At 38.5% G+C, this 13,247-nt stretch overlaps 2 protein-coding genes across 5 annotated transcripts; both read right to left on the bottom strand.

Annotated features, from left to right (window-relative positions):
* Positions 1–343: 343 nt before the first annotated feature.
* Positions 344–4,549, bottom strand: LOC116401420 (myelin-oligodendrocyte glycoprotein-like). Of its 2 annotated transcripts, none has more exons than XM_031879795.1 (5): positions 4,477–4,549; positions 1,969–2,307; positions 1,794–1,871; positions 1,300–1,398; positions 344–963 (listed from the first exon to the last, which is right to left on the bottom strand). In XM_031879795.1, the coding sequence occupies exons 1-5, from the start codon at positions 4,529–4,531 to the stop codon at positions 854–856; spliced, it is 681 nt and encodes a 226-aa protein (XP_031735655.1). In that variant the 5' UTR covers positions 4,532–4,549; the 3' UTR covers positions 344–853. The 2 variants fall into 2 exon arrangements, with proteins under 2 accessions (XP_031735655.1, XP_031735656.1); XM_031879796.1 differs by having other exon boundaries at positions 344–958.
* A 3,826-nt stretch (positions 4,550–8,375) lies between these two features.
* Positions 8,376–12,124, bottom strand: LOC116401417 (butyrophilin subfamily 2 member A1-like). 3 transcript variants are annotated; one of them, XM_031879787.1, is made up of 6 exons: positions 11,988–12,124; positions 10,879–11,217; positions 10,707–10,781; positions 10,476–10,541; positions 10,170–10,259; positions 8,376–9,624 (listed from the first exon to the last, which is right to left on the bottom strand). In XM_031879787.1, the coding sequence occupies exons 1-6, from the start codon at positions 12,034–12,036 to the stop codon at positions 9,470–9,472; spliced, it is 774 nt and encodes a 257-aa protein (XP_031735647.1). In that variant the 5' UTR covers positions 12,037–12,124; the 3' UTR covers positions 8,376–9,469. The 3 variants fall into 3 exon arrangements, with proteins under 3 accessions (XP_031735647.1, XP_031735646.1, XP_031735648.1); XM_031879786.1 differs by lacking the exon at positions 11,988–12,124 and having other exon boundaries at positions 10,879–11,646; XM_031879788.1 differs by lacking the exon at positions 11,988–12,124 and having other exon boundaries at positions 10,707–10,778; positions 10,879–11,646.
* Positions 12,125–13,247: the final 1,123 nt, after the last annotated feature.

Genomic DNA, 13,247 nt, shown 5'->3' with positions numbered 1-13,247 from the left:
GTTAGCTTTAGCTGTACCTAATAAACTGGAGTTTAAGTGTTGATCAATGTATTGGTCAACAACTATAACACCTCCTGTGGGCAACCAAAAGTGCAATATCAGTGTACAGTAACAATATGGTTTGTACTTGTGTCCTGAGATCAATTAGAGCCCTGATAGCATCTTTACTAAGACACAGTGGTGCTCTGAGCTAAATGCTAACATCAGCATGCTAACATGCTTAGAATGAAAAAGCTAGCATGCTGATGTTTAACATGATTGTGTTTTGGCATGTTAGCATGCCTAAATGTCCATAGTTTTGCAGGTATTTGGTCACAAAACAAAGCAAGACATTGACCTGATGATGGCGCTAGAGAAGAAAAGTCAGAGGAGCACAGTGGTTGAAACAATTCATCCTGAGAATGTAAACTCTGCAGAAAATTTCACCAAAAATACACCGGCCCAATTTTCATGAAACTTGGTGGAAGGGTGAAGTAAAGGCAGAGGAAGAACCCATTCAAATATGGAGGGGGGTCCCAATCGAGGGGCGGATACACTAATTTTTCACTTTCGTTAACATTGCATGATTGTGCATTCGGCCTTGGCGGAGGTCTTAATTCTCCGCTAGCCCGTCCAGTCAATAGGATTGTGTTGACCAGCTCAGAACATTTGACTTTTCTTTTTTTCCCCCAATACTGTGTCTGGACCAAATGGACTCATTTATTGCTGTTGTGTCCAACTGGTAATACGTTTGTTTACTAGCTCATGTGGGGAGGTTCACTGTTTTATTTTGGTCTCTAAAAAGCTTTAAGTGTGCTTTCAGCTCGGTGATGTGATGGTCAGCAGTCAGGCCGCCGACCATCACTTTCACCTCTCAGACGTTTAGCAAACCGGTCGCTGCAGGTTCCTCCTGGTCACCGTCCCTTTCTGCTCTGTAGGTGTTTGATTCAAGGTGACATCCATTTTGTTTTGGCTCCTTCTGTCCTGTGAGAGAAAGAAAACCAGTTTGTGATACTTGTTAAAAGGAGCTTGTTTAAGGAAGTAGAGATAACAAAACACACGTCTTACATCTCAGCATTAATGTGGATTAAAATCGTAACTTTAATCGTAAAGTTTAATTTGATTTGGGGGTTTCCCTGCAGACCAAAGTGGTCGTGTTTGCATTCACCAGAGTCCCTTTAGAAAACCTCTAATTTTACTGCTCAGTCCTGGTTCTGGTTCTCCCGTTAAAAGTTCCTCTCAGTAACTTTAAACACCCATCAAGACTTTAAATGACGATGACAAAAAGTCGGGAAGCAGGAGTTTGTTTTTGTAACTCACGCATCGCTCTGCTCCTCAGAACCAGAAAAACAACGAGACTGCAGAGAAGGAAGACAACAGTGGAGATGACAGCAGCACGGCCGGCCTCCCGGTTTCCACCTGAAAGAATATCAGAGGAGATGTTGAAGGGTCAAGGTGATGCCGTGTCACGTAACAGATGTTACTGTCAAGAATCATGAATAGAATCATTTCATGTCCATCATTTTGTCATCCTCATTGTTCATTCTGTAATTTACTTCTGTACACAAGACATGGCAACACTGGGCTGGGTTTTTCTGTTGAGTACTCTAGCTGATTTCATTGTATGACAAATAAACAAGTAAATTTAGATCGTAGTCACAATTTGCTACACATATTTCTCAAGATTAGAAAAAACCCAGCCTTTAAAAAACTAAATTTAGACACAACCTCCAGTCAGACTGTCTTGTGTTCAAAGACGCCGTAGAATAAAGTGAATCAAAGTTTCCTAAAGAGCGATTCAGAAAGACATTTACCATGATCTTCTGACTCTGGTTCTTCTTCTAGTGGAGGTACAGTTGTGCTGGAAACATCTGTCTTTGTCTCTTTCTCATCTGATTCAAACGACACAAACACGGTTATTCATTATTTGCAGGTTCATTATATGAATCTTGAATCCTGAGCTGACCTATAGAGTATTAAACTGCTTACCAACGATGAGCTGGACCTCACACCAGACCTTCAGTTTTGGGACAAAGCATTTGTATGATCCGCTGTCTGACAGGTTGGCTGAGGAGATCTTGAGGGTTATGTTTCCTCTGCTCAGAGCTTCATGATTGATGGTGGTCCTGCCTCTGTATTGATCCACCACTGGATCAAGGTCGTCCCGTCCATGTCGATAGACGTAGACGACCTGCTGGTTGTCAACTCTACTCCAATCCACCGTGTAACGAGACAAGTCGACCAGGTGATCCAGACCACAGTGAAGAGCAACATTCTCACCTTCAACCACCTTGATCGGCTGCGTTGGGCAAACGGCACGAGACCCTCCTGTGAGACAAACATGATCTTTAGACAGTTTGAAAGCCTCGAGAACAGACATCTTCTCAGCATTCACGTTGCACAGTCCAGGTGTTCACATTCAGCGTGTTTGCGTTGTTCTGTTTCATCCACCGGCCCTCTTAAATAAACTGGATAACCTCACGTGGGTTTAACTCAAAGATGCATGAACACAGAAGCTCAGAAGTTTGTTTCACTCCCGTGAAGTCAATGTTTGCAACACATTGTGTCAGAGCTCCAGACTGATGAAGCTTCAGTTCCTGCTGCTTCACAAAGATGCAGCTCAACTTTGTGATCGACACAAAAGTGTGACAAGAAAAGAGGACGTAGACTAAACCAGAAAGACTTCAGTATGCAAACATTTCCACCTGATGCCAAGTAAAGTAGTGTAATAAAAGAAATCTACTAATTTAATCAATATTATCCAACCACACTGCTTTGAGTCTCCTGAAATGTTTCATACATTTTAACTATGAAGTTAAAACACACGAGTGACGCTGGATTCATAGATTATTACATTTACACTAAAACTAAATACTGTCAGACTGTCTCCACTCACCAGAATGAAAATAAAGTTTGTATTTAATAAAAATAACATGTGCAAATACAAACACAGTGGAGCTTGTAGCTCAGATTATGTTATTGTTGACAAAGTGGTCGCTGTTCATCTGTTCATGCTGGATGAACTGACACTCTGAGGAAAACAGAAGGAGAGATGACATCATCGTCATTACAGAAAAACCTTAGAAAAACTCATGAAGGTCTATGAGCTCACGTCATGTTTCAAAACGACCTCCCAGCTAAAGTGACAAAACATCAAAGACAAAAATATTATATTTTTGGTATCGACCAAGAAATCAAGGCCCAATCCCAATGTCTCCCTAAAACCCTCAAAGCCTGAACCCTCAAGGACTTACTCACTTCACCTGGTAAGTGGGTGAATGTGAGAGACTGTGAGGCCTTGAGATGGTGTAAATATTAATGGGACAGCACTTTGCTGCAACATATCACGTTACCATGAAAACCACAATAAATATGATGTATAATTGTGGGTATTTATTTTATACTTTGTACTCCCTGATTTGAACATCTTCCAGGCTCTTTCCTCACAAGATGAGAGGTAACTTCATATAATCTATTTACTTGTTTTTTGTTAAAACAGCTTCAATGACAAAATCAAATATTTGATGAATAAATAAATAAATATTCTCTGATTTCATATTTATTTTTTGTTCCATCTTTAACCCTTAATGTTTCTGAGTAAATTTATTATGACAGGCTGAACACACGTGAGCCGTCCTCTTTGTTTACCTTTTTTTTACGTCTCCATGCGTCCACTGGTTACCCCGTGTTTAAGGTCACATTGCAATGATTTGTGGGTAATTCCCTAGATCTAAGTCAGCATCCTATGCTGATTTACGGAAAGGGTTCATAAAGGGCTCAAAATGTCAGCCGGAGAGCCCTCAAACACTCAATGATTTGACAGTGGGACAGCCCTAAACACGCCTCAAAGCGGGGGGACATTGGGCCGAAAAATTTGAATAGCTACGAGGAATTTGACTTCCGCACTTCCGGAAACAGCGGTTCCTCCGCGTGCTCAGCTGACACTGTAGTTATTTCCTATGTTGTTTCCACAGGAGGGGGAACACACGTGCGTTCTGCGCCAAAAGGCGTTTAGGGATTGGTAATTGTTATTTGAATCATCCATATTGGATATGCCATAGACGAAATATATTATGTTCCTTCTCGTAAACATAAGCGATCATTACCGTTGACGTGAGACATTTATTTTGAAACTGTATATTTCGGATTTGCACCTCATTGGCCACCAGTTTCTTTATCCAATTCACCGTTAACTTGTTTTCATTTCTGGCATTTAGTTTTTGCACCTTACTTGTTATTTGCCCTATACACGGTATATATTTGCAGTCTTTTTCACTTATCTCACAAATAAAGTTATATCCTACTTATATATCGACAATGAGACTGTTGTATGAAACTGTAGTTCATGTCACTTTCACCTTATTGGAAATCTTCATAATTCTTCATAAAAAAGCGTTTTCTATTAAAATGTGTAATCCCAGATTCCGTGTAAGTACACCAACAACAGATTGTCATAAAGAAGCCGGAGCTATGAAGTAGTGAACGATGCAAACTCACCCAGAATAGTTTGAGGAAACAGACAAATAATCAGGAAAGTTACAAGAAACTTCATAATTAAGTCCGTGAGCGAGGTGGAGACCTTCTGATACAGAAGTTCATTTTCGCCACACCAGACTACTTTATTTTTTTTTTCCCATTGCGCCAAGCGAGCTGCTCTCATTGGTAGGCGCGATGCTCATGAAAAGCGCTACCAATGAGAGCAGCCCGCTAGGCCCGCCCATTTCTACGCTGTTCTTCCGCCTCTCTCTCTCTCTCTCTCTCTGTTACAGAAAGATAGAATTGGGCCACTTGCAGCATTAACAGACTTTCACGTTAAACCAATTTAAAATACACAAAGAGAACTGATGTAAAATATTTGAGAGTTTACTCCACAACTTCAAAGGACTACAAATCCCAGAGGCTACAGTGAGGCGTCCATGTTCCACCGATATCTCTCCTGCTCTGAATGAAACTGAAGGGAATTGACTTGTAGTGCGAGTCCGTTTTGTTTATTCTTTTAACCTTTAAGATATTATCTTTAACAATATCCAAATGATGGTGCTCTTGAACATGTGTTTGATCATATTTTATATTCCAAATGATTCATTCATAAACAGTTTTTTTCCTTTTCTCTTTGAATTTAACATCTCAACTCACCGAGTTTACTGAACGAAAATTTAAATATTTTCTCCAATACGTCTTAAGCTTGTTTATATAAATGTATTTTTGTAATGCATTTGTCCTTTAATCACATTTTTTATTATTTGTGTGCATTTGTATTATACTACCTTCATATGTTCTGTATGTGCTGCAAATGTTTCTTTATTAAAATTTGTACTCTTCCTACTACAAAATAATCTTTACTAATCCCCCTAGTCCCCCTGCCAGAACCGAGTGTCCTAAAGGAAAAAAGGTCATGCCAAAGTGCAATAGTAATAAACTAAAATCAATTACAGTCTGTAGCTGACAATACACAATAGTTAGATAATAAAAAGTTAATGGATAAAAAAAAATAAAAAAAAAGGAATCGCGCGCATATATATATATATATATATATACACATACATAGAGATAGAGATACACATATATACAGATATACATACACATAGTACACACACACACACACACGTGTGTGTATATACACGTGTGCATATACACACGCACGTACGTACACACACGTATATACACACGTATATATATGCATGTATACACACATATATACATACATATGTGTGTACAGATACATATACGTGTGTGTTTATACACATACACTATATAAAAGAAACTAGAAAAAATATCACAGTGCAAGGAAGACATTTCATATTCATCGTATTGCACCCAGATATATTGCACATAAGGGCATTAATTAATTTGCACATTTAAGGTTTCATTCATATAACGTCACGTTAATGTACTTCCTTTTTAATAAATGATTAAGGCACTTTTCTAGTCTTCTGACTAGAAAAGTGATGCCTCTGTCCTTAGACCCTCGATTCAGATTAACAAAAACTCCCCGAAGAAATGAGGACGACGTTCCCGCTTCCTGGACGGACAGACAGGAAATAGATGTCTTGTGTACAGAAGTAAATTACAGAATGAACAATGAGGATGATAAATTATGGACAAGATTGTCTATAACATTGTTTTTACTGAACGTTTTTCTCTTTATGATTCTTGACTTTTGTCTTGTCTGTTCCCTTTGGTTGTTGTTGAACTAATGAAATAAGTAACAAGCTAAGAACATAACTGGTTGTGAATGTATTTGCACAGTTAACAGTACACACTGACTGCTAAAATAAACTGCTGTCCTTGTCCTCATAGAGAAATGTATGCAGAAGCTCAACGGAGAGAGGCAGCAAGAATACGAGAGGCCAAGAGACATTGAACTACAATAGAGGAAGTGACCCTGCTGAGGAAACATCATGCAAGTGATGGGCGAGGTGCCTCTGTACGTGTCTTCTAGTGTGTTTGCTTTTTAAATACCAGCCCACCAAACATCTTGGTGCTATGAAATCAGGGACCCTTTAAAAATGTTTGAGAAAGACAAATGTATAAAGGGGAAATGAAACAAAATGTAAACAAGTAAGGTGCAAAAACTCAATGCCAGAAATGAAAACAAGTTAACGGTAAGTGGGATAAATAAACTGGTGGACAACAAGGTGCAAATCCAAAATATACACAGTTTCAAATCGGCTCACGTGTTGAAAATACAACACGTTTCCTGAAAGAAAAATGTTTTGAACAAATGGATAGTTAATGATTTGAGCTTCACTGCATAGTTTCCATAGTGTTATGCCTCCACACACATCTCCAATTAGTATCATTATTCTTTGTAAAGCAAAAGTGAAAACTCAGACGCATTCCAGCCAAATATTACAAACAATAACTAAATAAATAACATTAAACAGTTCAGTGAAATGTGTTAAATTCTAGCCAAATATTTCACTCTTTGTTTTAAAGACATGATAGCGTAAAAACGTTTTACCTGGCTCGGTAAACTGTAAAGAAAGTCCACATGTTAGAAACTCCAACGACTGACTTCCTCCCCCCCTCCCCATCTTGTGTTATATTCGCACATGGCCCTAAGCTCCGCCCCTTTGTTTGATGCATTTTGGCGCCATTCGGGGACTCCGAGAACTCTCATTGGTTGAGTTCAGTGAGCAACGAAGTGACGACATAAACCGTTTTATGTCCCATTGTTGTCATATTACTGATACTAATGACACTTTTTGGATAACATGAGATGAAATATAAATCATATCCTTCATGTTAAATATAAATCTCAGCACACTGTGGAGTCATGAACCTTTAGGACGACATGTCAGTGGAGAACACGTGATGCAGTGCCCTCTATATACTTTATATTATAATGATCTCTTGTTTATACTTTCTCTTTTTATTTATGTCTTCGTGCTGCTGCATCACCTGAACATCCCCTCTGATGATCAATAAATAATTATCTCATCTTTATTTATAGAGATGTTTTCACCTCTATATGGATATATGTTCTTGTTCATTGTTGCCTTCTTATATATATTCATGGTATATATGCATTTATCTTTTTTGCCTACTTGTGTTGCATGTACATAAAACTTATATATGTTAAGCTCTCTTCAGCTTTGTTGTCCTTGTTTCAGCTGTATGTCTACTTCTGTGTATAAGTACACGAGAGCAAAGAAACCAGACAAATTCCTTGTGTGTGTAAATAAAGATGACTCTAAACGTTGCTGCAAAAGTAAAAAACTTCCAACATTAAAAATAGAAGAATACAAATATAATATTTGAGAGTAGTTTTCACCTTAAACCTAGAAGTACATTATGTATGTGGACAGCTGTAGTCTGGATCCGTTTTTCATAGATTGGGCTCTTTTGTACTTAAAAGATGAAATGTTGATACTTCAGCATACAATATATTTTAGGTAACTGTGTTTTTACAATTCTATGTCCACAGTTCATGTTTGTTTATTTCCTGTTTTAACTTGACGGCCCCCTGCTGGTGCTCTGGAGTCTCTGTCTGGTCTTCACTTTATCTCAGGTGGTGTTTTAGTGAATCATTAATGATTGCTGTGTACTAATGTGTTCCATCCTTCTTCTTTGAGAGCAAGCAAACTCATATTTATATGTTGATATATAAATCTTTAAATCCAGCCATCACCATCCTATGAGATGAAAACAAACGACTGACTGTGGAGCCACATTACCGTCAAAGAAAAGCTGCAGCGCATACAATCACCATGATGACAAACAGATTCAGAGCCACATTTTATTACCAAAATGTCTTCGTATTAGTTTGGATAAAATGATGCCGAACACCTCGGTGTGAATTACTTTCACCACCGAGAATCAAATATGAAATCGCAGAAATAAAAACACTGACATCAGGTAACATTCCCACATATTTATTTGAAGTGATAAACATGATTAACCTCACACTACAATACAACAACCAAAGAGACAGGAAATATAGAAAAAAAGGAAATAAAATATAACAAGACCGAAGTCAAGAATCATAAATATAAAAAGGTACAAGTTAGGAGATTGGGAGCATCCAACGATGCCAACAGCGCTAGCATCGCAAACTACAGAGAAAGTGCTGACTGTTCATCTGAGGGGGAGCCAGAAGTGGAAGCTACTCCTGCAACTCTTTGTACTCGGAAAAGTGCAATGGAACGGAAATTCAAGTCGGAAAAACGAGACCAAAATGTATCGAGCCCTAATTAGCCAATTTATTATTACCTTTTCATATTTGTTTACTTTACGTAGTGTTTGTGTTGTTAAAAAATGCTGTAACAACGTTTCCATTTAAATTTCCATTCAGTTAATTTGTGTCTTTGAGAGCACGCGGTACTAGTTTGAAACTAGTAGCCAACAATCTAGTGTTAAGTATTACAATTACACAGAAAATTAGGATTTTTTAAACAAAATATGGAGTTTGTTGTCAAAACTAAGAGCCAATCAGCTGTTTGATCAGGCAACAGCCAGGCGTTTCCCATCATGCACTGGGGTCACGCAGACAGTGGAGAGTAACTTCGGCACCTCGCTCTAAAATCTGCAGCCGCCTCGATCTCGTGATGTCAATGTTGACCACGTGTTCATGACGTGAGTTTCTAGAGGATCCCGTTGCTCTTTGAAAGAGGTTCTATAAAGTGATGAATGTGAATGTTGAAATCAGTTTGAATTGGCTCCGACTCTCCGACCTTCCAGTCTGGGTGAGTTTGGAGATCCTGACTCTCTGATGTTTGTTACTCCAAAAATAATATAAGAGTACACATAAGAGCACTTTATATTAATTAGGTGGTTAGGTAAGGTAGGTTGGTGGTAAGGGTTAAATGTCTTGCTCAAGGACACATCGACATGAGACTAGCGGAGCCGGGGATCGAACCGCCGACCCTCTGATTGAAGGACGACACCTGAAGAGGAGATTGTATCGGCGTATTTTGGGGGACATTGAAAGGCTTAGATTAGTTTTATAACCAGACAATAAAATATAACCAGACAATAAAATAGTCCATCAACCTTGTTGGATGGTTTTTCCGGATGAATGGTTTTCGTCATGAACCACCACCTCTGTCAATGCTTCTGCGGCGCTGCGAGGGTCTTCATCCCCCTCTGTTGGTCCGGTCGACATCTTCTTCTTCTTTCCTCTGAACGTCTTCTTACAAATCTCTGTGAGAACATGGAAACCACTTTGAGACACTAAATTCATACAACTTAGGAAAGTCTGTGTCTATTGTTAAGAATGTAGTCCGTAGAGACAACATGAGAGGATTTATATGAGAGCAAAGAAGAAGATGATACACAAATCTGTATTTATACTTTCTCAGAACTTCTCTTTTTATTGTGAAATATTGGATAACCAATGTATTTATTTGGGAACATCAAGTCAGTAACCTGGATGGAGATCACCTGCCGTCACGTTGTGATGGATCTCTACCAAACCCTGTGATACGCAGAGTCTTCACGAAAAAGGTTTTGAATTCATTGGAACACGAGTCAGAAGTCAGATATCTTGCAGACGAAGTGACTCACGGTTAACGGCCACTACACGTTCATTAGTCGGCCGTAGGCTCCATCAAAGAGGTGTTGCTTCAGTCGGCGATAGACGACGACTTAACAGACATTTATTTAAATAAAAGTCCTCGAGATGGTCACTTAAAGTTTGTAAAGTCCGCCACTGACAGTACAATGTTGGAGAGCAGTTTGTAACTTACTGAACACTTTAGATTTCCACAGGATACAAAGAACAGCAACACCAAAGACACCAAAGACAACGGGAAGGACAGCCGTCCTCTTCACAGCACCTGACGGAACATCAGACAGAGTTGATAAGAACACCATGAGGCTCAAAGGTTATTTAATATGGTTATTCATTCTGATGATTCATCTATAGGCTACTCCTGGTGATTAAACAACAAAACATTTAGACACAACCTCCAGTCAGACTGTCTTGTGTTCAAAGACGCCGTAGAATAAAGTGAATCAAAGTTTCCTAAAGAAAGATTCAGAAAGACATTTACCATGATCTGCAGGTCCAGTTGTGCTGGAATCATCTGTCTTTGTCTGTTTCTGTTGGTCTTTGGATGCTGTTAAAAAAAAAATATACAAAAGAAACCTCAGTACACTGAAAATACAGGATAAAATATATTCTAGTAATATCAGACAGAGCTGTTTGTTTTAATCTACTTGGGCTCTTGTTCTTGTTCTCAGAGAGACTGAAGGATAAAGTGTAAATATTCAAAGACATTTACCATCATCGTCTGTCTCTGGTTCTTCAAGTGCAGGTCCAGTTGTGCTGGAAACATCTGTCTTTGTCCCTTTTTCTTCTGATTCAAGCGACACAAACACAGTTGTTCATTATTTGCAGGTTCATTATATGAATCTTGAATCCTGAGCTGACCTATAGAGTATTAAACTGCTTACCAACGATGAGCTGGACCTCACACCAGACCTTCAGTTTTGGGACAAAGCATTTGTATGATCCGCTGTCTGACAGGTTGGCTGAGGAGATCTTGAGGGTCATGTTTCCTCTGCTCAGATCTTCATGATTGATGGTGGTCCTGCCTCTGTATTTATCCACCACTGGATCAAGGTCGTCCCGTCCATGTCGATAGACGTAGACGACCTGCTGGTTGTCAACTCTCCTCCAATCCACCGTGTAACGAGACAAGTCGACCAGGTGATCCAGACCACAGTGAAGAGCAACATTCTCACCTTCAACCACCTTGATCGGCTGCGTTGGGCAAACGGCACGAGACCCTCCTGTGAGACAAACATGATCTTTAGACAGTTTGAAAGCCTCGAGAACAGACATCTTCTCAGCATTCACGTTGCACAGTCCAGGTGTTTACTGTCCAACTTTGTGATCGACACAAAAGTGTGATAAGAAAAGAGGACGCAGACTAAATCAGAAAGACTTCAGTATGCCAACATTTCCACCTGATGCCAAGTAAAGTAGTGTAATAAAAGAAATCCACTAATTTAATCAATATTATCCAACCACACTGCTTTGAGTCTCCTGAAATGTTTCATACATTTTAACTATGAAGTTAAAACACACGAGTGATGCTGGAAAAAGCTTCACAGGATTAAATAGATTATTACATTTACACTAAAACTAAACTAAATCAGCTCCAAAGGGTTCTTTCCAAATCAAACAGGTCTTGTGCTGTCGTCTGTGTTGTTATACTGAATTTATTAGCTTTACTGTACACGAACATCATATCACCACTAACACCACAGCTAGGAAAAAAGTGACATGAAGATCAAACACTTCAATGCACCTAAATAAAACGAAAAGTTCAAGAAAGTCTCGACAATATCAAACAAAACAAGCTTTAAATAGCGACACTTATTCATGTTATTGTGATGTTTGGGTCAAACGCGTCAAAACTTAAATAGAGCAAACACTACCGAGGTTAGGCTTACCATGCTAATGCTAAGTACGACAGTAGCCGAAGAAGTCTCCGAACAGTAACAACGTAGTTTTTATTTACTTTATTGTTTTTAATAGAGTCAAGATGTAAACTTACCGGCAGCAAAGTGAAGAATACCGAGTAAAGTGATCAGTGTCACGATCATTTTAAATACAGACTGTGGCGCTTTAAAAACAAACGTGTTGTTGCACGGCTTTAGTGAGACTTGTTTTCCGGGAAATATTTCGCTTCGAAAATTTCGCGCTATGGATGTAACCGGAAGTATCTGTGACTTCCTGTTTATTCCTGAAAACGGTCCGACTTCACAGCAGTTAGTTGTATTTTTTAGTGTGGAGATTGGGACACACAGTTTCTGTTGAAACGGTTTTTAAAATGTTTTAATTAAACTGTGCGGTTATTTATTGTCTACATTTACATCAGTGCAGGTTGACTAAAATAAAAATATTCCGGTTTAATACAATACAGTTTAACAGTAATACAAAAGATACAACATGCAGACTGACTGCAGCACTGTTGTATTAAAACTGCATTTAATTTCACTATGTGTATTCATTTTAGTTCTGTATATCGAGCATTTTGCACAGAAAAGTTTTGTATTATTATTGAATGATGATCAAACAAGTGATTTATTAGGACTTTTCAGTTAATTTAGATCATTTCCCCCCAAATTTAACGTGTGAAACAATGTCAGCTTCAATACTTTAAAATATATATTGTTGGTATTTATGCAGTTTATCCCTCTACAAACGTCAAATCTACACGAGCGCGTATTCATATTTCATAAAATAAACGCACGAGCTGCATCAACACATCTTTATAACTCACATTAATTTAAATAAATAAAAAAATCTTAACTTAGTAACAAAATCCTCGTAAATACGTTTTACCTACAAAGTTCAGTCAAACCCTGTTGCACATTGCTTTATAGAAACTAAGGATTAAAGTGTTTTACCTGAGAGAGACTTTGAGTGAAGCCCTCATGCTCGAGAAGCTGCAAATCGTAACCAGTGTCTCCCTTACAATCATTTCCCGCCGGTTTGGGGTTTCCGGCGGACCTCATTGGCTGAGGAGCTGTGGGCGTTTCCAAAATGTACTTTCTGGCGGGTTTAAGAGTCTGTATGAGTAACACCCACCGTCTCTTCTTCTCTCTCTTTAACTGAACGAGAGACATTTAAAATAGAAACAATCAGAGCTTTCACTACAAAAAAATACAAAAAATGAATTCACTTAAAAAAGTAAACAGAAAAACGAAGATGGAAATTATAAATAACAAAAAAAATTAAATATAAAAAATCTAATGCTTATTTTTTTCTCCCCCTTAGCTTTAGTTACAATTTTTTTTAAAATAAAGTACAT

Source organism: Anarrhichthys ocellatus, unplaced genomic scaffold (assembly GCF_004355925.1).
Source record: "Anarrhichthys ocellatus isolate YVR2014 unplaced genomic scaffold, GSC_Weel_1.0 scaffold436, whole genome shotgun sequence".
In the NCBI taxonomy this organism is placed as follows: Eukaryota; Metazoa; Chordata; class Actinopteri; order Perciformes; family Anarhichadidae; genus Anarrhichthys; species Anarrhichthys ocellatus.
This window is presented reverse-complemented; position numbering and strand designations above follow the sequence as displayed.

Coding starts and splice junctions, on each gene's coding strand:
- LOC116401420 (XM_031879795.1), bottom strand. CDS start 4,531: ATGAAGTTTCTTGTAACTTTCCTGATTATTTGTCTGTTTCCTCAAACT. Junction 2,308..4,476: donor GTTTCCTCAAACTATTCTGG/GTGAGTTTGCAT, acceptor TTTGTCTCACAG/GAGGGTCTCGTGCCGTTTGC. Junction 1,399..1,793: donor ACCAGAGTCAGAAGATCATG/GTAAATGTCTTT, acceptor ATATTCTTTCAG/GTGGAAACCGGGAGGCCGGC.
- LOC116401417 (XM_031879786.1), bottom strand. CDS start 11,269: ATGTCTGTTCTCGAGGCTTTCAAACTGTCTAAAGATCATGTTTGTCTC. Junction 10,542..10,706: donor ACCAGAGACAGACGATGATG/GTAAATGTCTTT, acceptor TTTTTTTAACAG/CATCCAAAGACCAACAGAAA. Junction 10,260..10,475: donor AACTGGACCTGCAGATCATG/GTAAATGTCTTT, acceptor ATGTTCCGTCAG/GTGCTGTGAAGAGGACGGCT.